Consider the following 25,443-nt stretch of genomic DNA (forward strand, 5'->3'; position numbering starts at 1 on the left):
AGCCAAAGCTCCCATGACCGCTGATAAGTACACGCAACTTTGTGCGGATGCACTGACCGAGCACCACTTCAAACATAAATCGGAGAGATTTCTCAGGTGGTAGATGGTATGTTCAAACAATGTTAATCATAATTCAACATGAAGCACCGAGGGGCTTTTTAATAAAAAATAAAAGGAATGAAATTTGGAACTTATATGGAATTTTTAGTGAAGAGAAAAACCTATTAATTCCACCATCAGTTTGAGGTGCTGAAAAACTAACAATGTGTTAGAGATGTGATGGTGCAATCAGCAAAGCTGTCAGAGGAAGAGATTAGTCTGCGAATCTGATTAGTTTGAACACTCAAATGCCTCAGTCTGTAAGCGTGGCCAGAAATGGGACTATTCAGCCCAGTCCATTCACTGGTCAAAGGTCAAATGTCTAAGGTAGATAGGGTCTTCACTAGTTACCACAACAACAAAGTCATTATTAAGGCTAAACCTAAATTTAACCACACTTGTAACCTTATGCCTAACCTTAAATTAATGCCAAATAGCAATTATTTGTTTTCATACATTTTTATGATATAGCTGATATATAACTGATATACAAATATAAACACAACATGTAAAGTGTTGGTCCCATGTTCCATGAGCTGAAAAAAAAGATCCCAGAAATGTTTCAAATGCACAAAAAGCTTATTTCTCTCAAATAAAATGCTCAAATTTGTTTACATCCCTGTTAGGGTTGGCATATCAGAAGCTGATTAAACAGCATGATCATTACACAGGTGCACCTTGTGCTGGGGACAATAAAAGGCCACTCTAATGTGCAGTTTTGTCACACAATGCCACAGAGTTCTCAAATTTCAAGTGAGTGTGCAATTGGCAAGCTGACTGCAAGAATGTCACCAGAGCAGTTGCCAGAGAAATTAATGGTAATTTCTCTACCAATGTCGTAATAGACCGCAGACCACGTGTATGGTGTCTTGAGGGCGAGCGGTTTTCTGATGTCAACGTTGTGAACAGAGTGCCCCATGGTGGCGGTGGGGTTAAGGTATGGGCAGGCATAAGCTACGGGCAAAGAACGCAATTGCATTTTATTGATGGCAATTTCAATGCACATGAGATACCGTGATGAGATCCTGAGGCCCATTGTCTTGCCATTCATCCGCCGCCATCCCCTCATGTTTGAGAATGATATTGCATGGCTCTCTTTTGCAAGGATCTGTACACATTTCCTGGAAGCTGAAAATGTTCCAGGTCTTCCATGTCCTGCATACCCACCAGACATGTCACCCATTGAGCAGGTTCGGGATACTCTGGGTCAACTTGTTTCGACAGCGTATTCCAGTTCCCGCCAATATTGAGCAACTTTGCACAGCCATTGAAGAGGACTGGGAAACATTCCACAAACCACAATAAACCGCCTGATAAACTCTATGTGAAAGAGATGTGTCGCGCTGCATGAGACAAATGGTGGTCACACCAGAAACTGACTGTTTTTCTGATCTGCACCCCTACCTTTCTTTTAAGATATCTGTGACCAACAGATGCATATCTGTATTCCCAGTCATGTGAAATCCATAGATTAGGGCCTAATGAATTTATTTCAATTGACTGATTTCCTTATATAAAATCTTTGAAATTGTTGCAAGTTCCATTTATATTTTTGTTCCGTATATATTTTTACTTTGTGTCTGTGGCAACTAGTGAGAACCGATAGACAGTGAGCGGGTTCGATTAATCTCGCCCGTGTAGCCATGTTTTGCATCGGCTGAAAGTTGATTTTAATTTGGAACCGGGCTGCTTCCCGGGCGTGAGCCAGGTGCCCCGCTTTGTTTCCGACGGCGACTGCTCAAAACAAAAGTTACGTCATTAAGCACGTGTTGTAATTAGTAGGATTCTGTGTTTTTACATGAAAAAGTGATTGCTTTTGATTAAAACCCTTTATCTGCCTTCCCAATGAAAACTAGTTTGAAAATTCTAAATGTGTTTTGATAGAAAAGAGTAGATGTATGTTTAAGCAATAAGGCCAGAGGCTATATGGCCAATATACCACGGCTAAGGGCTGTTCTTAGCCGTGGTATATTGGCCATATATCACAAACCCCACAAGTGCCTTATTTCTATTATAAACTGGTGACTAATGTAATTAGAGCAGTAAAAATACATGTTTTATCATACCCATGGTATACTGTCTGATATACCATGGTTGTTAGCCAATCAGCATTCAGTGCTCAAACCAGACAGTTTATAATTCTGGACAATGCACCATGCTGCCTTGTTGACAACATGACCGAGCGGTGCAGATTACTGTTCGACTTGAGACGGGCAGTCCTCCTTCCCCACTTTCGCCCAAATGTGACAAGCCATTGCCCGGTTCAGCCCGGGCCAGCAGAAAAGAACTCCCACCCTGACTGACTTCCTATCACACCATGACTAACCAATCCTAACATAGGCCTATTTAAAGTTAAAATCCTAAGTTGCTACAGCCATTTTTGGACTTGTAAATTAATGATATACAGTGCCTTGAGAAAGTATTCGGCCCCCTTGAACTTTGCAACCTTTTGCCACATTTCAGGCTTCAAACATAAAGATATAAAACTGTATTTTTTTAGGAAGAATCAAAAACAAGTGGGACACAATCAGGAAGTGGAACGACATTTATTGGATATTTCAAACTTTTTTAAGAAATCAAAAACTGAAAAATTGGGCGTGCAAAATTATTCAGCCCCTTTACTTTCAGTGCAGCAAACTCTCTCCAGAAGTTCAATGAGGATCTCTGAACGATCCAATGTTGACCAAAATGACTAATGATGATAAATACAATCCACCTGTGTGTAATCAAGTCTCCGTATAAATGCACCTGCACTGTGATAGTCTCAGAGGTCCGTTAAAAGCGCAGAGAGCATCATGAAGAACAAGGAACACACCAGGCAGGTCCGAGATACTGTTGTGAAGAAGTTTAAAGCCGGATTTGGATACAAAAAGATTTCCCAAGCTTTAAACATCCCAAGGAGCACTGTGCAAGCGATAATATTGAAATGGAAGGAGTATCAGACCACTGCAAATCTACCAAGACCTGGCCGTCCCTCTAAACTTTCAGCTCATACAAGGAGAAGTCTGATCAGAGATGCAGCCAAGAGGCCCATGATCACTCTGGATGAACTGCAGAGATCTACAGCTGAGGTGGGAGACTCTGTCCATAGGACAACAAACAGTCGTATATTGCACAAATCTGGCCTTTATGGAAGAGTGGCAAGAAGAAAGCCATTTCTTAAAGATATCCACAAAAAGTGTCGTTTAAAGTTTGCCACAAGCCACCTGGGAGACACACCAAACATGTGGAAGAAGGTGCTCTGGTCAGATGAAACCAAAATTGAACTTTTTGGCAACAATGCAAAACGTTATGTTTGGCGTAAAAGCAACACAGCTCATCACCCTGAACACACCATCCCCACTGTCAAACATGGTGGTGGCAGCATCATGGTTTGGGCCTGCTTTTCTTCAGCAGGGACAGGGAAGATGGTTAAAATTGATGGGAATATGGATGGAGCCAAATACAGGACCATTCTGGAAGAAAACCTGATGGAGTCTGCAAAAGACCTGAGACTGGGACGGAGATTTGTCTTCCAACAAGACAATTATCCAAAACATAAAGCAAAATCTACAATGGAATGGTTCAAAAATAAACATATCCAGGTGTTAGAATGGCCAAGTCAAAGTCCAGACCTGAATCCAATCGAGAATCTGTGGAAAGAACTGAAAACTGCTGTTCACAAATGCTCTCCATCCAACCTCACTGAGCTCGAGCTGTTTTGCAAGGAGGAATGGGAAAAAATGTCAGTCTCTCGATGTGCAAAACTGATAGAGACATACCCCAAGCGACTTACAGCTGTAATCGCAGCAAAAGGTGGCGCTACAAATTATTAACTTAAGGGGGCTGAATAATTTTGCGCGCCCAAATTTTCAGTTTTTGATTTGTTAAAAAGTTTGAAATATCCAATAAATGTCGTTCCACTTCATGATTGTGTCCCACTTGTTGTTGATTCTTCACAAAAAAATACAGTTTTATATCTTTATGTTTGAAGCCTGAAATGTGGAAAAAGGTTGCAAAGTTCAAGGGGGCCAAATACTTTCGCAAGGCACTGTATATATATATATATATATATATATATAACTCAGCAAAAAAGAAACGTCCCTTTTTCAGAAGCCTGTCTTTCAAAGGTAATTCGTAAAAATCCAAATAACTTCACAGATCTTCATTGTGAAGGGTTTAAACACCGTTTCCCATGCTTGTTCATTTACATTTACATTACATTTAAGTCATTTAGCAGACGCTCTTATCCAGAGCGACTTACAAATTGGTGCATACACCTTATGACAACCAGTGGAACAGCCACTTGCATCTAAATCTTGTTGGGGGAGAGGATTACCTACCCTTACTTACCCTATCCTAGGTATTCCTTGAAGAGGTGGGGTTTCAGGTGTCTCCGGAAGGTGGTGATTGACTCCGCTGTCCTGGCGTCGTGAGGAGTTTGTTCCACCATTGGGGGCCAGAGCAGCGAACAGTTTTGACTGGGCTGAGCGGGAACTGTACTTCCTCAGTGGTAGGGAGGCGAGCAGGCCAGAGGTGGATGAACGCAGTGCCCTTGTTTGGGTGTAGGGCCTGATCAGAGCCTGGAGGTACTGAACAGCTCCGTGGCGAGCACCATGGTCTTGTAGCGGATGCGAGCTTCAAGCCAGTTGGGAAGGTTGAACACCAGAAGAAACTCCTGGGGCAGGGTCGTACTCTGCGGATGTTGTAGAGCATGAACCTACAGGAACGGGACACCGTTTGTTAGTTGAGAACGTGGGTGTTGTCAGGGCCAAGGTTCTTAGCGCTCTGGGAGGAGGACACAATGGAGTTGTCAACCGTGATGGCGAGATCATGGAACGGGCAGTCAGGAAGAGGAGCTCCGTCTTGCTGAGGTTCAGCTTGAGGTGGTGATCCGTCATCCACACTGATATGTCTTTTATGAAGAGCCTGACTTGGTGTAGAGCCCTGGGGGACACCAGTGGTGAGAGCGCGTGGTGAGAGATTCTCGCCACGCCTGGTAGAGACAGACTCACCATGGTCTTGTAAGCCAGTCTGGAAGTTGGGGCACAGGCAGGGGAGCCCAGCCAACAGCGAGTTGCAGTAATCAAGACGGGAGATGACAAGTGCCTGGATTAGGACCTGCGCCGCTTCCTGTGTGAGAGGCAGGGTCGTAGCGGATGGTAGAGCATGAACCTACAGGAACGGGACACCGCCTGATGTTAGTTGAGGAGGATCACGCCTGGTTCTTAGCGCTCTGGGAGGAGGACACAATGGTGATCCAATAGGCCTAGAACAGAGCCCTGGGGACACCAGTGGAGAGCGCGTGGTGAGGAGACTTGAGAGCAGAGGAGAGAGTTAGCTTTAGCAGTGCGGAGCGCCTCCGTGATACAGAGAAGAGCAGTCTCAGTTGAATGACTAGTCTTGAAACCTGACTGGTTTGGATCAAGAAGGTCATTCTGAGAGAGATTGGCCAAGGACGTCAAGAGTTTTGGAGAGAAAAGAGAGAAGGGATACTGGTCTGTAGTTGTTGACATCGGAGGGATCGAAAAGACGGGAGGGGCGTAGCCAGCGGTCAGGGATGAGTTGATGAGCGAGGTGAGGTAAGGGAGAAGGTCTCCGGAAATGGTCTGGAGAAGAGAGGAGGGGATAGGGTCAAGCGGGCAGGTTGTTGGGCGGCCGGCCGTCACAAGACGCGAGATTTCATCTGGAGAGAGGGGGAGAAAGAGGTCAGAGCATAGGGTAGGGCAGTGTGAGCAGAACCAGCGGTGTCGTTTGACTTAGCAAACGAGGATCGGATGTCATCGACCTTCTTTTCAAAATGGTTGACGAAGTCATCTGCAGAGAGGGAGGAGGGAGGGGGAGGATTCAGGAGGGAGGAGAAGGTGGCAAAGAGCTTCCTAGGGTTAGAGGCAGATGCTTGGAACTTAGAATGGTAGAAAGTGGCTTTAGCAGCAGAGACAGAGGAGGAAAATGTAGAGAGGAGGGAGTGAACCCTGTTCTGTGAGCTCGCAATGAGTCGTCGAGCCACGGAGCGGGAGGGGGGAGGACCGAGCCGGCCTGGAGGAAGGGGACATAGGAGTCAAAGGATGCAGTAAGGGAGGAGAGGAGGTTGAGGAGGCAAATCAGGAGATAGGTTGGAGAAAGTTTGAGCAGAGGGAAGAGAAGATAGGATGGAAGAGGAGAGAGTAGCGGGGGAGAGAGAGCGAAGGTTGGGAACATACCATCCGAGTGCAGTGTGGGAAGTGTTGGATGAGAGCGAGAGGGAAAAGGATACAAGGTAGTGGTCGGAGACTTGGAGGAGTTGCAATGAGGTTAGTGGAAGAACAGCATCTAGTAAAGATGAGGTCAAGCGTATTGCCTGCCTTGTGAGTAGGGGGGAAGGTGAGAGGGTGAGGTCAAAGAGGTGGAAAGAAGGAGGCAGAGAGGAATGAGTCAAAGGTAGACGGGGGAGGTTAAAGTCGCCCAGAGGAGAGGTAGGTTAGATTCCAGCTCACAGGAAGAGGAGGAGTTGCAATGAGGTTAGTGGAAGAACAGCATCTAGTAAAGATGAGGTCATCCTGCCTTGTGAGTAGGCAGGGTGAGGTCAAAAGAGGAGAGGAGTGGAAAGAAGGAGGCAGAGAGGAATGAGTCAAAGGTAGACGTGGGGAGGTTAAAGTCGCCCATTGAGAGGTGAAGCTTATCAAGGCATCAAGCTCATTGATGAACTCTCCAAGGGAACCTGGAGGGCGATAAATGATAAGGATGTTAAGCTTGAAAGGGCTGGTAACTGTGACAGCATGGAATTCAAAGGAGGCAATAGACAGATGGGTAAGGGGAGAAAGAGAGAAAGACCACTTGGGAGAGATGAAACGAGGAGAGAGCAGTAGGACAGCAGTGTTATCTGTGGTGATCCATGTTTCCGTCAGTGCCAAGAAGTCAAGGGACTGGAGGGAGGCATTTCCAGAGGCTACCGGAGACCTGGAACAGACTGTGCAGAGAGGAGAGAACAGGGATAGACAGACACATAGTTGACAGGCTACAGAAAAGGCTACGCTAATGCAAGGAAATTGGAATGACAAGCGGACTACACGTCTCGAATGTTCAGAAAGTTAGGCTTAAAGAATCTTATTGACTAAAATGATTAAAATGATACAGTACTGCTAAAGTAGGCTAGCTGGCAAAAGTGTAATAATTTCTACAGTGCTGCTATTCGAAAGAGTGTTGTTTACGTTACGTTGAGTTAAAAGAGCTGGCTAGGTAATCACTCCAAGGCTACACACACTAAACTACACAATTATCTTGGAAACAAAGACAGCTATGTAGCTAGCTAACACTGAACCAAGTCGTACAGTTGAGTGAATAGCACTACAGTGATGCTAATCTGTGTGCGTTAGCTAGCGTTGCTAGCTCCTGGGCGAATAGCAGTGAAGGCTACGTTAGGGCGACGAAATACGAAATACGATAATTATGCAATTATCTCTGATACAAGGACGGCTATGTAGCTAGCTAAGAAGAATGGCTAAGATTATGTAGCTAGCTAACAGTAAACTAATCAAGTCGTACAGTTGAGTGAATAGCACTACAGTGATGCTAATCTGTGTGCGTTAGCTAGCGTTAGCTAGCTCCTGGGCGAATAGCAGTGAAGGCTACGTTAGGGGCGACGAAATACGATAATTATGCAATTATCTCTGATACAAGGACGGCTATGTAGCTAGCTAAGAAGAATTGCTAAGATTAGACAAATCAACCAGTGAACCATAAACAATTCAGGAACATGCACCTGTGGAACGGTTGTTAAGACACTTACAGCTTACAGACGGTAGGCCATTAAGGTCACAGTTATGAAAACTTAGGACACTAAAGAGGCCTTTCTACAGACTCTGAAAAACACCAAAAGAAAGATGCCCAGGGTCCCTGCTCATCTGCGTGAACGTAGCTTAGGCATGCTGCAAGGAGGCATGAGGACTGCAGATGTGACCAGGGCAATAAATCAGAACATCACACCTGCGGGACAGGTACAGGACTGCAACAACTGCCAGAATTACACCAGGAACGCACAATCCTTCCATCAGTGCTCAGACTGTCCGCAATAGGCTGAGAGAGGCTGGACTGAGGGCTTGTAGGCCTGTTGTAAGGCAGGTCCTCACCTTACCTGCAACAATGTCACCAATAGGCACAAACCCACCATTGCTGGACCAGACAGGACTGGCAAAAAGTGTTCTTCACTGACCAGTCTCACCAGGGGTGATGGTGGGATTTGCGTTTATCGTCAAAGGAATGAGCGTTACACCGAGGCCTGTACTCTGGAGCGGGATTGATTTTGAGGTGGAGGGTCTGTCATGGTCTGACCCTTCAGCATGACAATGCCACCAGCCATACTGCTCGTTCTGTGCGTGATTTCCAGCAAGACAGGAATGTCAGTGTTCTGCCATGGCCAGCGAAGAGCCCAGATCTCAATCCCATTGAGCACGTATGGGACCTGTTGGATCGGAGGGTGAGGGCTAGGGCCTTTCACCTCAGAAAGGTCCGGGAACTTGCAGGTGCTTTGGTGGAAGGGTGGGGTAACATCTCACAGCAAGAACGAAAGCACCTTATACCACCCACCACTGCGACCTGTATGCTCTAGTCGGCTGGCCCTACATATTCGTCACCAGACCCACTGGCTCCAGGTCATCTACAAGTCCATGCTAGGTAAAGCTCCGCCTTATCTCAGTTCACTGGTCACGATGGCAACACCCACCCATGGCACTCGCTCCAGCAGGTGTATCTCACTGATCATCCCTAAAGCCAACACCTCATTTGGCCGCCTTTCGTTCCAGTACTCTGCTGCCTGTTACTGGAACGAATTGCAAAAATCGTTGAAGTTGGAGACTTTTATCTCCCTCACCAACTTTAAACATCTGCTATCTGAGCAGCTAACCGATCGCTGCAGCTGTCCATCGGTAAATAGCCCACCCAATTGACCTACCTCCTCCCCATACTGTTATTATTTATTTACTTTTCTGCTCTTTTGCACACCAATATCTCTACCTGCACATGACCATCTGATCATTTATCACTCCAGTGTTAATCTGCTAAATAGTAATTATTCGCCAACTCCTCATGACTTTTGCACACAATGTATAAAGACTCTTTTTTTATGTCATTTTTTTTCTACTGTTATTGACTTGTTTATTGTTTACTCCATGTGTAACTCTGTGTTGCTGTCTGTTCACACTGCTATGCTTTATCTTGGCCAGGTCGCAGTTGTAAATGAGAACTTGTTCTCAACTTGCCTACCTGGTTAAATAAAGGTGAAATAAAAAATAAAATAAAATAAAAAAGACCTGGCAAATCTGGTGCAGCCCATGAGGAGGAGATATACTGCAGTACTTAATGCAGCTGGTGGCCACACCAGATACTGACTGTTACTTTGATTTGCTGAGTTTATATACACACTACCGTTCAAAAGTTTGGGGTCACTTTTTTCCATAAAAACATACTTGAAATGAGTTGTAAATATAGTCAAGACATTGACAAGGTTATAAATAATGATTTTAATATAAATAATAATTGTATCCAAACTTTGCGCTTGTCAAAGAATCCTCCATTTGCAGCAATTACAGCCTTGCAGACCTTTGGCATTCTAGTTGTCAATTTGTTGAGGCAATCTGAAGAGATTTCATCCCATGCTTCCTGAAGCACCTCCCACAAGTGTAGACATTGTTAATGTTGTAAATGACTATTGAACCTGGAAATGGCAGATTTTTTAATGGAATATCTACATAGGCGTACAGAGGCCCATTATCAGCAACCATCACTCCTGTGTTCCAATGGCACGTTGTGTTAGCTAATCCAAGTTTATCATTTTAAAAAGGTTAATTGATCATTAGAAAACCCTTTTGCAATTATGTTAGCACAGTATGTGGAGCATCAGCATTTGTGGGTTCGATTGCAGGCTCAAAATGGCCAGAAACAAATAACTTTCTTTGGAAACTCGTCAGTCTATTCTTGTTCTGAGAAATGAAGGCTATTCCATGTGAGAAATTACCAAGAAATTGAATATCTCGTACAATGCTGTGTACTACTCATTACAGTGCAAACTGGCTCTAACCAGAATAGAAAGAGGAGTGGGAGGCCCCGGTGCACAACTGAGAAAGTATATTAGTATATTAGTGTCTAGTTTGAGAGACAGACTCCTCACAAGTCCTCACCTGGCAGCTTCATTAAATAGTACCCGCAAAACACCAGTCTCAACATCAACAGTGAAGAGGTGACTCCGGTATGCTGGCCTTCTAGGCAGAGTTCCTCTGTCCAGTGTCTGTGATCTTTTGCCTAGCTTGATCTTTCTTTTTATTGGCCAGTCTGAGATATGGCTTTTTCTTTGTAACTCTAGCTAGAAGACCAGCATCCCAGAGTACGCACTTCACTGTTACTGTTGATGTTGAGACTGGTGTTTTGCAGGTACAGACATGGTTTTGCACAGTATTTTGATGAGTTGAGCTTTTTGAACAGGTGAAAGGCAGTGAGTAGAATATGATAGAATATGATAGAATATGATAGAATATGGGAAATATGAATTGTATATATGGGAAATCATTCCTAAAGGAAATCAATCCACAGAACTCTATAATCCAACGTTTGTGAGGCATAACAAATATAATTTTGTGATGAATAGAGAACCGTCTCTGTGTATGATGTCACTGTGCATGGAAAGATATGAGTGTTTGTGTGGACTCTTAGTCAGGCCAGTGTATAAAAGCATTAGTCTTCGAGTGTAAAAAATAAATACATACGTGTAGCCTATGCAACTCAGGTTGGCAAAACAACCCCTCTATAACCCTCTCTCTAATCTAATTTGGATGTTACCATAACGGAAATGTCTGCATCCCGTGACCATGTTTTGTCCGTGCGCAAATTATAAGAAGGAAAAAAACTGAATTGCTAGGCAGCACAACTCGATCCACAAATCGTAATGCGCGTTTTGGGCTGTCACAGACTCACAGATATGTTTAACAATACAGTAATCTCTCTTTCTTCTTCGAAATTCCTCCTTACCTTCTCTCCTCCTATCATTTTGCGCACCATGCTCTCCCACCTCAGCTCTTATTCGCTCACTCCAGCTCAAAACATTTGTGCAGTTAGTTCGAGCTCCATCGACTCCTGTGTGTGAGAGCGTGCTGATGGATGTGAGAAGTGAAGTAGCCTAGATTTGATAACATCTTGGAATTATTTTTCTAAGAACACCTGTAGAAAGATTGTGCACTGGGGAACTATTCTAAGAAGGACAATATCCATATAAATGCAACGTTTTATTTGGGAAAAAATAACAACAAATGGTTATCTTTACCTTCATGGATGTCGAGGACATTAGTGAAAACGCTCACCAACACTGATGGCAGTGTTCTGCAATTTGCATCTATGTTTTTGGACTTTTCATAATACCAAGACCGTAAGCTCTTCTTCTTCTTCTTCGGGTGTCTTCTGAAATGCGCTAGAGGAGCTGAAAGGAAGGGGGAGAAGGACAACACAATGAGGGGAAAATACTTTCTGCTCGGTTACTTGTTGGTCAAAGTTATAGCACTGGTCTGCAAGGCGGACGGAGAACCAGGACAACTGGATGGCTTTGTCATGATGACGACCTCCAACGGATCTAGGGAGGACGAGGGCGCAGGCTTCTCAGAGCCCCCACACACAGAGGACCGGTGCCGGGGGTACTATGATGTGATGGGCCAGTGGGACCCGCCGTTCGTTTGCAAAACGGGCGATTATCTGTATTGCTGCGGCACCTGTGGCTTTCGGTTCTGCTGCTCCTACAAGACCTCGCGGCTGGATCAGAGCACCTGTAAAAACTACGACACTCCGGTGTGGATGATGACAGGTCAAACCCCGTTTAAGAAAAATGACCTCCGGCACGACCCCACCAAAGATAAAACTAATTTAATCGTGTATATAATCTGTGGAGTAGTCGCTATCATGGCACTTGTTGGGATATTCACCAAACTCGGCCTGGAAAAGGCGCACCGACCACAGAGAGAGAATATGGCTAGGTGGGTTGATGGGGTTCTGTTGCTGTTGAGCGCGCCGCGAGCTCCTTTCATGCTCTTGTTTTCAAGGAGCTCGCTTGGTGCGCACATGTAGGCTAGAGCGCGCGCAACAATCATTTTAAAGCTTGAGTTCTAGATTCGTGCTTGCCAGTTTTATATTGGTAAACGACTCTATTGTAATTACCTTGCCACTGATAGTAGGAAGGATCCAATCTAAATGTGGCTCTTGTTTAAAATTATAATAAGAAATCCCCCGTATAAATTACTTTTACGCGGACAATAAGACCTCTTCGATGGACAGAAAGTAGCTGTCAACGACATTTTATCAATTGGACTAGATTGCATAATGTCATCAGACACTTGGCTCACCTGTGTGGGTTGCTTGCCTGCTTCACTCGCAGAGAGCACGGGGGCGTGTGTCTCTTACAGTTGTGAGCGAGGCCACAATGCCCTCCACAACATGCGCATGCTATGCCTTTATTTGGAGATCTTTCTCTAACAATGGACCAATTATGTCCTATTAGTTTTCATTATCACCACTTATTTATTCTTAGAATTTAATATTTTCGAATTAATGTGGAACCCATTCAATTAACTAGTCAAATTCACTTATTCATTTGAAAATGTTAAATTTAGCTTTCTCTTGAACTCCCTGCCCTGTGCCTGGTCTCATAAATGTAAATCTGAGACACTAAAATTAGCATGATATGTTATGTTTGGTATGGTTACATAAGACAGGTGGTTACTGTTTGGTCAGGGTAGTCTAGCAACTGAAAGGTTGCGATTTCGAATCTCATCACGGACAACTTTATAATTTTAGCTATTTAGCAAATTTTCAATGACTTACTTATTTTTTCGTAATTTGCAACTACTTAGCATGTTAGCTAACCCTTCCACTAACCCTAACCCTTTTAGCTAACCCTTCCCCTAACCCTAACCTTAACCCTTTTAGCTAACCCTTTAACCTAACTCCTAAACTTAACCCTAACCCTAATCCCTAGCCTAGCCACCTAACCACCTAGCTATTATTCGTAACATATCATACGTTTTGAAAATTCGTAACATATTGTGCATTTTGCTAATTCATAACATATAATACAAATTGTAATTCGTAACATATCCAAAATGATTGATGGACATCCACAAATGAATACATACTATACGAAAAATAGCATATCATACTAAATGGATTGTCTCAGATCTCCTTACAGAATAATACAAAATGTTCTGAGACCAGGTTGCAGCACACCGGTGTTCAGCATGAAATCAAGCATTAGGCACAATTCTTCATTCTCTCTCTCTCTCTCTCTCTCTCTCTCTCTCTCTCTCTCTCTCTCTCTCTCTCTCTCTCTCTCTCTCTCTCCCTCTCACACACACACACAGGGCTGTCCAAAGCGTGTTACAGGTCGGCTGTCCAGGTGAGCAGTTTCAGGGGGAGGACACCCTTGGCATGCAGGCACAGCACTATGACACAAGGGCCAACAACCTCCGTAAGTTTCACTGTTTTGGCCCCTATAAGCAGAGGTTTTTGGTGGTGATGGTTGTGGACAGCTGTGTGTGGATGTATCTGCAACTTCAGAGAAATTTGAGACTGGGAGGGTTGGCCATGAGAGCCCCAAACAGATAATAGCAAACGTAATGTGGGCAGGTTGCATTGTTGCATATTGTACACGGACTCTCAATGAAGCATTTGGTCTCTGTAAGGGTATGGGTATGATGCTTGTATCATAGCCAGATGTATTCGTTTCAAGTGTGGCATTCATTTTATAATCTTAGATGGAGTCATGTGGATGGAAACAAAATGCTTTATGCTTTAGAAATCCAGTGGTAATTCACAGTTTTATTTTGTCCCATGCCTACATGATTCAATGATTCAAAATGTGTAGGAGAGAGAGAGAGAGAGAGAGAGAGAGAGAGAGAGAGAGAGAGAGAGAGAGAGAGAGAGAGAGAGAGAGAGAGAGAGAGAGAGAGACCGGTGTGAATGGCATCTATTTCTGTTGCATCATGTGGGCAGCACAGTTATGGGCTTTGTGTAAACAACTCAGAAACACAGGAGAGGCTTAATCTGGAGTATTTCATACACATTCCATACCGCTGTACCAAGTGATTCTTATTCCAGTGTGATTACATCACCACCTTTTGTGGCTGGATGTGTTTCATCCTAAAAAATTGAAAAATTATTAAAACACAAAGCAAGCGGCACATCTAAGCCCCCTTCCACTTGAAAGGATGTATTTTGAGACGTGCAGACTGAAACGGAGAGTGTAGCTGACAGTGCTGTTGTCAGTGGGATTTGTCCTATTTTCTTGATACTAGCAAACACAATCTGACTGACACACCTTATGATCCGGTGTGACTGTACTGGGCTCCTAACAGCTCTCCTTCGAATCATTTTAAAGTAGTGTCCTTTGTCTCTAATGTCTTCTGGGGTGCTGGTGTCTTCTGTCATCAATATCTATAAATAACTGCCACTGATGTTTCGAAGAGGCAGATGCACCAGGTCTACCTCAAAATAAATAAAGGTTAAATATATATAGATAGAAGTACCAAACATGGGGAGACGTGTGGAAAGCTGAAACAAGTCTCTAGTCTAAAGCCAGGCTCTCTGAAGTATGCATAGTAATATATGTCTTCTGCTGCTGTGAGGGAACACAGAAATAGGATATTATCACCTGGGAGGCCTGGCTGGTGAAATAGTGATTATTATTGATGTGGAACCCTGCTCCACTCTTTAGTCTGGGGTCTTGTGGGTAATCATGTGGAGTGTTATTAACCCCTATGATCTGATTAGATCTCCAGAGAGGCTTCATATGGTCTCGACCATCCGGGAGACGGATTTATCATAGAGAGGGGGATGGATGAATGGAGTTCAGCTGTGTACTTCTCTTGTTGATCACATTCTATTTTTAGAGTAGACCATCTATTGATTATAGCTTATGGCCAGATTACCCTATTACTGACATTATCAGTAGATCACCATCTTAGCTGTCCTCACCCAGCTTTGGAGAAGAATGACGAGGGCAGTTTGTATGGCTGACAGCCATAACAATGCCTCTTTCAGCATGGCAATGGTGGATAACAGCTTGGGATGAGCTACTTTCTCCCCCAAGCATTTTCTTCAAGCACCTCTGAGTATTCGCTAAGGACAAGACTAGAGCAAGCGTTTTCTTCAAGCACCTCTGAGTATTAGCTAAGGACAAGACTAGAGCAAGCGTTTTCTTCAAGCACCTCTGAGTATTAGCTAAGGACAAGACTAGAGCAAGCGTTTTGTTCCTTGCGTGTCTTTGTTTTGACATCATATGGGATGTAATGCGTAAAAACCCTTTATCATGTATCGCACATGTGAGACATGTCTCACACACCAGATCTCTCCATGTTATGTTAGACCCCATGAGGACTGGGGCCTCTGCTCTGTACCCCTCTACATATGAAACATTAACAGTTTCATCTTGGTGGCTCCACGGCCATGAACCAAGCAGCCCTCCCAAGCCCTGCTGGGCTGGTGATAACACTTTCATGTCATCTCAAAATGGGATGCTTTTTAGAAATTCTTAAAGAGCTCAAAATCCCATGTCTCCGAGCCTTCAACATCAAAGCACAAAGTGAGAAATGGGGTGAGAGACGGAGACAGAAAAAAAGAGGCAGCGAGACACAGAGAAGGAGAAGGGGAAATGGGGAGAGAGAATGAAAGAGAAGGAGAGAGAGAGAAAAGGAGAGAGGACAACATGTCAAGACTGTCGGAGAGGATCAGTGCAATGTCAACAGTCAAATATCTTTTGAGTGACAAAGTTGACAAACTGCAGGCAGAATGTAACCTCGTTTACATCTGTGAAAGGAAAAGTGTCATACAAACGACATAAAGTCACTGCTGCTTCTGGTAGATTTGTCCCACCTCAACCTAAACTCATGAGGTGGGACATTGAGAAAAATAGAAGATAGAAATGGTACTCTGAAAAAAATGAAATATTATTACATGAGAGCCCCAGGAAGAGAGCAGGGTAGGCTTTCCATCCGTGAGCTGACTGAGAGTGATCTGTATTTACAACTCACGGTCACAAAGGTAATTACCTGCCCAGCAGTTCTAATCTTCCCTTAAACATCTCCAGATATGAAGTATGAAATTGCTAATAAGTAATTGCTTGGAGATTACAAAGCATGAAGAAAGGCTCTGTCTCCAAAACACTCTCCACTCTTGATTTCTCTAACCTCATCTACTGTTTATTAATTATGCTGAAACATATCACCTGCAGCTATAGTGTGTGTGTGTGTGTCTGTCTGTCTGTGTGTCTGTGTGTCTGTGTGTGTGTGTGTCTGTCTGTCTGTCTGTCTGTCTGTCTGTCTGTCTGTCTGTCTGTCTGTCTGTCTGTCTGTCTGTCTGTGTGTCTGTCTGTCTGTCTGTCTGTCTGTCTGTCTGTCTGTCTGTCTGTCTGTCTGTCTGTCTGTCTGTCTGTCTGTCTGTCTGTGTGTGTGTGTGTGTGTGTGTGTGTGTGTGTGTGTGTGTGTGTGTGTGTGTGTGTGTGTGTGTGTGTGTGTGTGTGTGTGTGTGTGTGTGTGTGTGTGTGTGTGTGTGTGTGTGTGTGTGTGTGTGCAAGTGGGGGTGTGAGTGTGTCTAAAAAAAATCAGATCACACAGTTCTGTTGAGAGATACAACTTTACCCTGACCTCTAAGTCACCCATCACCTAAGACTCCACACTCTTTCATCCTGAATCCTACACAGACAGGTATCCAGGGAAGCAGCTACAGACAGGCTCAAAGCAAAGGAAAATAAAGAAAATTGTCATTTTCCAATCAAGGTGCAGGAACAGGAGCAAGCTAAAAAATCTATAAAAAATATTCAGCAACTCTAGGGAGGACAATAAGAGTTCCAATCAAAAATAGTTCTTTATTATTGGCAAAAAACAACAATAAAGAAAAAATGTGACCCACCACCTGGATTCGATCCTATGTAGCAAAATTTGAAATCGTTTTTTTACATTGGATAAAAGTACAGAATCCGAGCTAGAAAATGGTATATCATACTCTGCAGTTGAGGAACAATGAGAACGTAATTCTGTTTCGAAAGTTGACCAACTTGTAGCCCGGTTTTGAGAAAATGGCCTGTGAATAGGTTGGTACACCTACTGGAGAAGCTCTTCTTTGTCTACACCCATTCAGCAATGTTCACACCCATCTCTTTAAGGATTCATAGTGTAGTAAACAACCAAACATTTCAAGTAGTTAAAGTAGTAGCAAAAAGTAGCAGTAAAAATAAACTTTATCTAGTCCTTGGCCTATATTCTAATCTGACTTTGGTGCAGGTCATGATGTTCTTCACGTTACCATCTCTGGTAAACACACACTATATCAAATCAAATCTATGTTTATTTGTCACATGCACAGGATACAGAAGGTGTAAACGCTACAGTGAAATGGTTACTTGCATAACGGAGTCTTTTTGGCTAGCGAGCTGTAACGTTCGTCGTCCTCGTCTGAGGAGGAGTAGGAGAGATCGGACCAATATGCAGCGTGGTACGTGTCCATGTTCATATTTATTAAACAGAGAACACTAAACAAAATAACAAAGGCGAATGAAACGAAACAGTTCTGTAAGGTGACATACACTAAACAGAAAACAACTACCCACAAGTCAAGTGGGAAAAGTAGGCTACCTAAATATGGTTCTCAATCAGAGACAACGATTGACAGCTGCCTCTGATTGAGAATCATACCAGGCCAAACACATAGAAAACCAAAACTAGAACAACAACACATAGAATGCCCACCCCAACCCACGCCCTGACCAACCTAAACAAGAAACATAACAAAATAACTAAGGTCAGGACGTGACACTAGCTAAACAGTGAACCATAATCTCAACTCTAATGCCTCATTCAAAACAACTGGGAAGTCAGAAGAAAAAAACTTTACCTGGGAAAAATCTATTTGAACGGTCATCCAACTCGGAATTCCAACTCAGGAACTCGAGCCTCTTTCTAGAGCTCCTACACAGATCATACACATAACTTTAACTAGCGAGCCAGTCACCTAACATCAGCTAGCTAGCTAACAGCACGCTTTAACTTGCAATGAAAATGACTTTCTGACATAATTTGAAATGTATAATATCTGAAAATGTAGCGACTTACCCCTCCCTATACATGGATGGACGCTTCTCCCTCTGTCATGGATGCCATGGTTGCCCTTAGTTTGAAGATGTAATCCAGAGACAGGTGTTTTATACAACAGCCTTCTTTCTGTGTTCTCTTTTTGGACTCTCTCCGCATTTGGCAATCATCTCTCTGCTTCACTGGGCATTCCACTGATTTCAAAACTCAGTTAACTTATTCCGTGACAACGACACCGTTTAGTCCCCAGCATTGTCATCAGAAGACTATACAATGTCTGGTTCAATGAAAATGCTTTTACCTAAATCAGGGATTTCCACATTCTCTGATTCATTTTCAGTCAGGTGAGAGTCAGCATGACACGATCATCGTCCAGAAAGTAGTGCATCACAAAGTTTTCCCACTGATCTGTCGATAGCGCTATTAACTTCGGGGCAGCAATGTTGAGAGCAGTAAGCAAAACTTTTTCAGTTCTTCATGATATCTTTACAAAAAGCTACTGTAGACAGGATTATCCACACATACTTAGCAGCTCATGTTAAAGACAGACCAATCCGAACTCATCTCTTGGCATGTCCAGCCCATCCATTATCTCAGCCAATCATGGCTAGCGGTAAGGTGCCTGTATTTTTCCTTGGCTAAACCAACTATGCTCATCATTTACCAATTCGATTCGTATTTACAGATGGCATACAAGTTTGTTATAAAGGCACATGAAAGTATGCATGTTCCAGAAGGCCCCCCCACCCGAAAAACCGTTCAAATGCTTCTCCTGTGAAGTAGTAATGAGAGACATACGCCTAGTTTCTTGGAACAGGTCACAAGTGTATACTGTGAACTTCCATTGTGTTTTTTAATCCATTGTCCTCCTAAAAGTTACAGAATGTTTTTTAATCTACAGACAGACCCAGGTCCAGACGTGCTCCTCCCGAGCCTCGTTCCCGTGCCCTTGCTGAGGCTAATTACACTAATATGGGTCCCCTCAGCAGCATCGGAGATCCATTAGGCTGTGTTCATTAGGGCTGTGGGCCTCCCAGCCTCCTCAGACGGCTCTGATCGACCAGACACAGTAATCAGAGTCATACACATGGGGAGGCTGGGACTCACTGCTCTTTGGAAGAAGTAGAGTAGAAAACATAGAAAAAGGAAGTGAGCTAAAGTTGTACAAGGGAAGTAGAATAGCCACTCTGTTTAAATTCTTTTAGGGATTATTTAACCATCTAAGGATTTTTTTCATGGAGGGAAGTTCCCCTGTATGTCCTAATTGTCCTCTGTCTGACTGATTACTGATTAACGAATGACTCTGTTCCTATGTACTGTATAATCTGCCCTCTTGTTGTCATGGTGTAACAACAAAAGAAGCTCTAAGGAGGCTGAATATCTCAGGGTGTAATCAGCAGACTGCCCTCTGTCCTTGTACGACCCTGGGGAATATTAATCAGTTCATTTACAGCCAGAGACTCAAATCAAATTTTTGACAGATAATTACGTGTGTGTTTGGCTTCTGCATGTGTGCGTGTTTGGCTTGTGCGTGCGTGCGTGAGTGGGTGTGTGCGTGCATGTGTATCTGCTTGTGTGTGTGTGGATTGGGTCTGAGGAGGGCAAGTGAATAAGAGTCTGTCATGTCTTCGAGAGAGCGACTCATCAGACATTTGTATTACTACACCCATCTACATCAATATCAATAAAACGATGAGCATTCCTCCTTTGTATGTTTGAACAGTGGGGAATCCTTTGGATTGTAATTAAATGCTACAGTGAGTATATCTTATTACACAGTTTAATTCATTTGAATTAAGATCTTCACAAATATTAGGATTATGTGTTTAATCTGCAAAAGGAAATTATTTTTTCCAGATGTCCTCTGATTTTAAATGTCTTAAGTTTTAATGTAATGTAATGTAATACCCCAAGGAAATTAGGGCGGAAAATTGTTATTGATTGAGGCTCAGATTATGATGCATATGGAATACATCAATGTAGCTCCTACTGAAAGAAAAAAAAGATGCTCAAATGTCTGTTTTGATCATCTGGGGTCCAAACAATTGGGGATCCTAATAAAATACAAATAGTGAAGGGAGGCAAATCTGAGAGAGACATTCTAGCACTATTTAGCTTCTGTATGTGACTACACAGTAGTATTTAGCTTGCCGAACATGTGGCTGAGTTAGTATTAGTCCCCCTAGCATGTGGCTGTGCTATACAGTGAGAAATCCCCTTAATGTCTTGCATCAAAATTCCATTTGAATTTCCATTCATTACATTTACATTATGTTGATGAACGCCTCTGTATGTAGGTTTGCATTGCAAAATTGTATTGTGCAGAAAGACTATACAGAGTTTTCATGTTGGTTCTAAGCTCTGACGCTACAGAACATACCGGCACTTCTGGTTCAATCTCTGTTCATGGACTGAGACGTTTGGCTCACTTGCCCACTCAATCAATCACACACACACACACACACACACACACACACACACACACACACACACACACACACACACACACACACACACACACACACACACACACACACACACACACACACACACACACACACACACACACACTCACTCACTCACTCACTCTCTCACTAGCTCACATACACTCAAACTCTCCCTCCCTCAGGATTTGCCCTGGGGGCAGGCAGCAGATTCTTTTGGCTAACTGACTAACGCCACCAGCGATGTCATATTATTGGCAGGGGGACCACCCACTGAGGGCAAATTTTGTGATGCACCACCTCCCTCTCTCTTAGGGCACGGCTCTATGGAGAGTTGGCCCCTTCTCCCCGGCCTAGAGATTCTCTGGCAGCAGCTCTCTGTCTGCCTCCTGGGCTCTAGCCCAGCCCGGGAAACAGGGACATGTGGTGGCAGTGAGAAGTGCGTCACGGAGCTGGGCACATTCACAGGTCTACTGCTGATCTTATCTATTTAGGATTGGTGGTTACACACACTGAATCCTGCTGCTTTCTGGGTTTTGGTTTTGACAGACTTTGATCTGTAATTAGCTTGCAGTTTATTTGGGAAGCATTATCAGGTATCAAATCAAACTTTATTTGTCACATGCGCCAAATACAACAAGTGTAGACTTTACCGTGAAATGCTTACTTTACAAGCCCTTAACCAACTGTGCAGTTCAAGGAGAGTTAAGAAGATATTTACCAAGTAGACAAAAATAAAAATTCATAAGAATAAAGTAACAATAAGAATAACAATAATGAGGTTATATACAGGGGGCAGCGGTACCAAGTTAGTGTGCAGGGGTACAGGCTAGTTGAGGTAATCTGTACATGTAGGTGGGGGTGAAGTGACTATGCATAGATAATAAACAGCGAGTAGCAGCAGTGTACAAAAGGGGGGGTAGAAGCTGTTGAGGAGCCACTTGGTCCTAGACTTGGCGCTCCGGTACCGATTGCTGTGTGGTAGCAGAGAAAACGGTCTATAACTTGGGTGACTGGAGTCTCTGACAATTTGATGGGCTTTCCTCTGACACCGCCTATTATATAGGTCCTGGATGGCAGGAAGCTTGGCCCCAGTGATGTACTGGGCCGTTCGCACTACCCTCTGTAGCGCCTTACAGTCAGATGCCGAGCAGTTGCCATACCAGGCGGTGATGCAACCGGTCAGGATGCTCTCGATGGTGCAGCTGTAGAACTTGGGGCCCATGCCAAGTCATTTCAGTCTCCTGAAGGGGAAAAGGTTTTGTCATGCCCTGTTCACGACTGTCTTGGTATGTTTAGACCATGGTAGTTTGTTGGTGATCCCCAGGTATGTAGGGAGGTTTGTAGGAAGGTTTCATAAAGCATTTGTAAGTTATGCTGTACTTTGTTTGAAGTGTGACCTTTTTGATTGATGTTTTTAATAAACTAGTAGTTTCTTTCATCAGTCGTGTATGACGATAATACCTGCCACCCATGGCTAATCGATCAATCAAAGGTATTTATAAAGCCCTTTTTACATCAGCAGATGTCACAATGTGCTATACAGAAACCCAGCCTAAATTCCCCAAACAGCAAGCAATGCAGATGTAAAAGCACGGTGGCTAGGAAAAACTCCCTAGAAAGGCAGGAACCTAGGAAGAATCCTAGAGAGTAACCAGGCTCTGAGGGGTGGAGATTATAAGAGTACATGGCCATTAAGGCCATATTGTTCTTCAAGTTGTTCCAACATTCATAGATGACCAGTAGGGTCAAAAAATAAGCACAGTGGTTGTAGAGGGTGCAACAGGTCAGTGCTTCAGGAGTAAATGTCAGTTGGCTTTTCATAGCCGAGCATTCAGAGGTCGAGACAGCAGGGGCGAAAGAGAGAGAGAGTCGAAAACAGCAGGTCAAGGACAAGGTAGCATGTCCGGTGAAACAGGTCAGAATTCCATAGCCATAGGCAGAACTGTTGAAACTGGAGCAGCAGCACGACCAGGTGGAATGGGGGCAGCCAGGAGTCATCAGGCCAGGTAGTCCTGAGGCATGATCCTAGGGCTCAGGTCCTCCGGGAGCGACGGAAGAGAGAGAGAATTAAAGGGAGAATACTTAAATTCACACAGGACACCAGATAAGACAGGAGAATTACACCAGATATAACAGACGGCTCCTATCCCCCCATCACATAGACTACTGCAGCATAGATACTGGAGGCTGAGACAGGGGTGGGTCGGGGGACACTGTTGCCCCGTCCGATGATACCCCCGGAAAGGGCCAATCAGGAAGGATATAACCCCACCCACGTTGCCAAAGCACAGCCCCCACACCACTAGAGGGATATCAACAGACCACCAATGTACTACACTGAGAAAAGGCTGACTATAGCCCCTGGACGATCTCTTCCACTGCACAAGCCAGAGGGGGCACAAAACTGTACAGGAAGATCCTAGGGACAGCTTGGAAGAGCACTAGTAAGCCAGTGACTCAGCCCACGTAATAGAGTCAGAGGCAGAGAATCCCAGTGGAGAGAGGGGAGCCGGCCAGGCAGAGACAGCAAGGCCCTGCCGTTCACCTTCGCACCCCTGGGCCAGACTACATTCAACCATAGGACCTACTGAAGAGATGAGTCTTCAGTAATGCCTTAAAGGTTGAGAACAAGTATGCGTCTCTCACATGGATAGGCAGACCATTCCATATATGAGAAAGTCCTGCCTCCAGCTGTTTGCTTAGACATTCTAGAGTCAATAAGTAGGCCTGTGTCTTGTGACCATAGATTACGTGTAGGTATGTACGGGAGGACCAAATCTGAGAGATAGGTAGGAGCAAGCCCATGTAACGCTTTGTAAGGTTAGCAGTAAAACCTTGAAATCAGCCCTAGCCTTAAAAGCAAGCAAGTGTAGAGAGGCTAGCACTGGAGTAATATGATCACATTTTGGGGTACTTGTCAAGATTCTAGCAGCCGTGTTTAGCACTACATTGCAGTAGTCTAATCTAGATGTGACAAAATCATGGATTAGCTTTTCTTTATCATTTTTGGGCAAAAAAGTTTCAGATTTTTGCAATGTTATGAAGATGTAAAAAAGCTGTCCTTGATATATTCTTGATATGTTCATCAAAAGAGAGATCAGGGTCCAGAGTAATGCCGAGGTCATTCAGTTTTATTTGAGATGACTGTACAACCATCAAGATTAATTGTCAGATCCAACAGAAGATTTCTTTGTTTATTGGGACCAAGAACTAGCATCTCTGTTTTGTCTGAGTTTAAAATTAAAACATTTGCCACCATCCACTTCCTTATGTTTGAAACACAGGCTTCCAGGGTAGGCAATTTTGGGGCTTCACCATGTTTTATTGAAATGTACAGCTGTGTGTTGTGAGCATAGCACATAAAGTTGGCATTGTGTTTCCCAAATTACATCACCAAGAGGTAGAATATATAGTGAAAACAAAAGTGGTCCTAAAACAGAACCTTGAGGAATGCCAAAACATACAACTGATTTGACAGAGGAGACCATCCACAGAGACGGACTGATATCTTTCCGAGAGATAAGATCTAAACCAGGCAAGAACTTGTCTATGTACACAAATTCGGTGTTCTTATCTCTCCAAAATAATGTGGTAATCGATGATGTGAAAAGCAGCACTAAGGTCTAAGAGCACAAGGACAGATGCAGAGCCTTGGTCTGACGCGATTAAAAAGCAATTTACCACCTTCACGAGTGCAGTCTCAGTGCTATGAGGGGTCTAAAACCAGACAGAAGCTTTTTATATGCATTATTTGTCTTCAGGAAAGCAGTGAGTTGCTTCTCAACAGCTTTTTCAAAAGGAAATTGAGAGGAATGGGAGATTCGATAAAGGTCAATCGTTTTTTGACATTTTCCGGGTCAAGGTTTGGCTTTTTCAAGAGATGCTTTATTACTGCCACTTTTAGTGAGTTTGGTACACATCCAGTGGATAGGGAGACATTTATTACGTTCAACATAGGAAGGCCAGGCACAGGAATTAGCTCTTTCAGTAGTTTGGTTGGAATAGGGTCCAGTATGCAGCTTGAGGGTTTAGAGGCCATGACTATTTTCATGAATGTGTCAAGAGATGCAGGATTAAAAAACGTGAGTGTCTCCATTGATCCTAGGTCCGGGCAGTTCTGTGCAGACTCGGGACAACTGAGCTTTGGAGAAATACGCAGGTTTAAAGAGGAATCCGTAATTGGCTTTCTAATGATCATGATCTTTTCATTGAAGAGGTTCATGAATTCATCACTGCTGAAGTGAAAGCTATCGTCTCTTGTTGAATGCTGCTTTTTAGTTAGCTTTGCAACATTATCAAAAATACATTTTGGATTGTTCTTATTCTCCTCGGTTAGATTGGAAAAATAGGATGATTGAACAACAGTGAGGGCTCTTCGATATTGCATGGTACTGTACTTTCCAAGATGGTCGGGAAGACTTCCAGTTTGGTGGAGAGCCATTCCAATTTTCTGGAAGCTTGCTTCAGGGCTCAGGTATTTTCTGTATACCAGGGAGCAAATTTCTTGTGACAAATGTTTTTAGTTTTTAGCGGTGTGACTGCATCTAGGGTATTACGCAAGTTTACATTTAGATCCTCAGTTAGGTGGTTTACAGTTTTTTATACTCTGACATCCTTTGGTAGGTGGAGGGAGTCTGGAAGGGCATCTAGGAATCTTTGGGCTGTCCGAGAATTTATAGCATGGCTTTTGATGATCCTTTGTTGGTGTCTGAGCAGATTATTTGTTTGCGATTGCGAATGTAATAAAATGGTGGTCCGATAGTCCAGGATTATGTGGAAAAACATTTAGATCCACAATATTTATCCCACGGGACAAAATGTCCTCT

At 43.7% G+C, this 25,443-nt stretch overlaps 1 protein-coding gene across 1 annotated transcript in view; it reads left to right on the forward strand.

Moving 5' to 3' along the window:
• Window positions 1-11,018: 11,018 nt before the first annotated feature.
• The window catches only part of LOC118357719 (protein shisa-9B-like), a 53,025-nt gene continuing 38,600 nt past the window's right edge, over window positions 11,019-25,443 (forward strand). Inside the window, exons 1-2 of the mRNA XM_035735081.2 lie at window positions 11,019-12,068; window positions 13,449-13,555. Coding sequence (XP_035590974.2) covers window positions 11,551-12,068; window positions 13,449-13,555 — 625 coding nt within the window. The 5' untranslated portion in view covers window positions 11,019-11,550. The remainder of the gene's footprint in view (window positions 12,069-13,448; window positions 13,556-25,443) is intronic.

This window comes from Oncorhynchus keta, chromosome 24 (assembly GCF_023373465.1).
Source record: "Oncorhynchus keta strain PuntledgeMale-10-30-2019 chromosome 24, Oket_V2, whole genome shotgun sequence".
Taxonomy (NCBI): domain Eukaryota; kingdom Metazoa; phylum Chordata; class Actinopteri; order Salmoniformes; family Salmonidae; genus Oncorhynchus; species Oncorhynchus keta.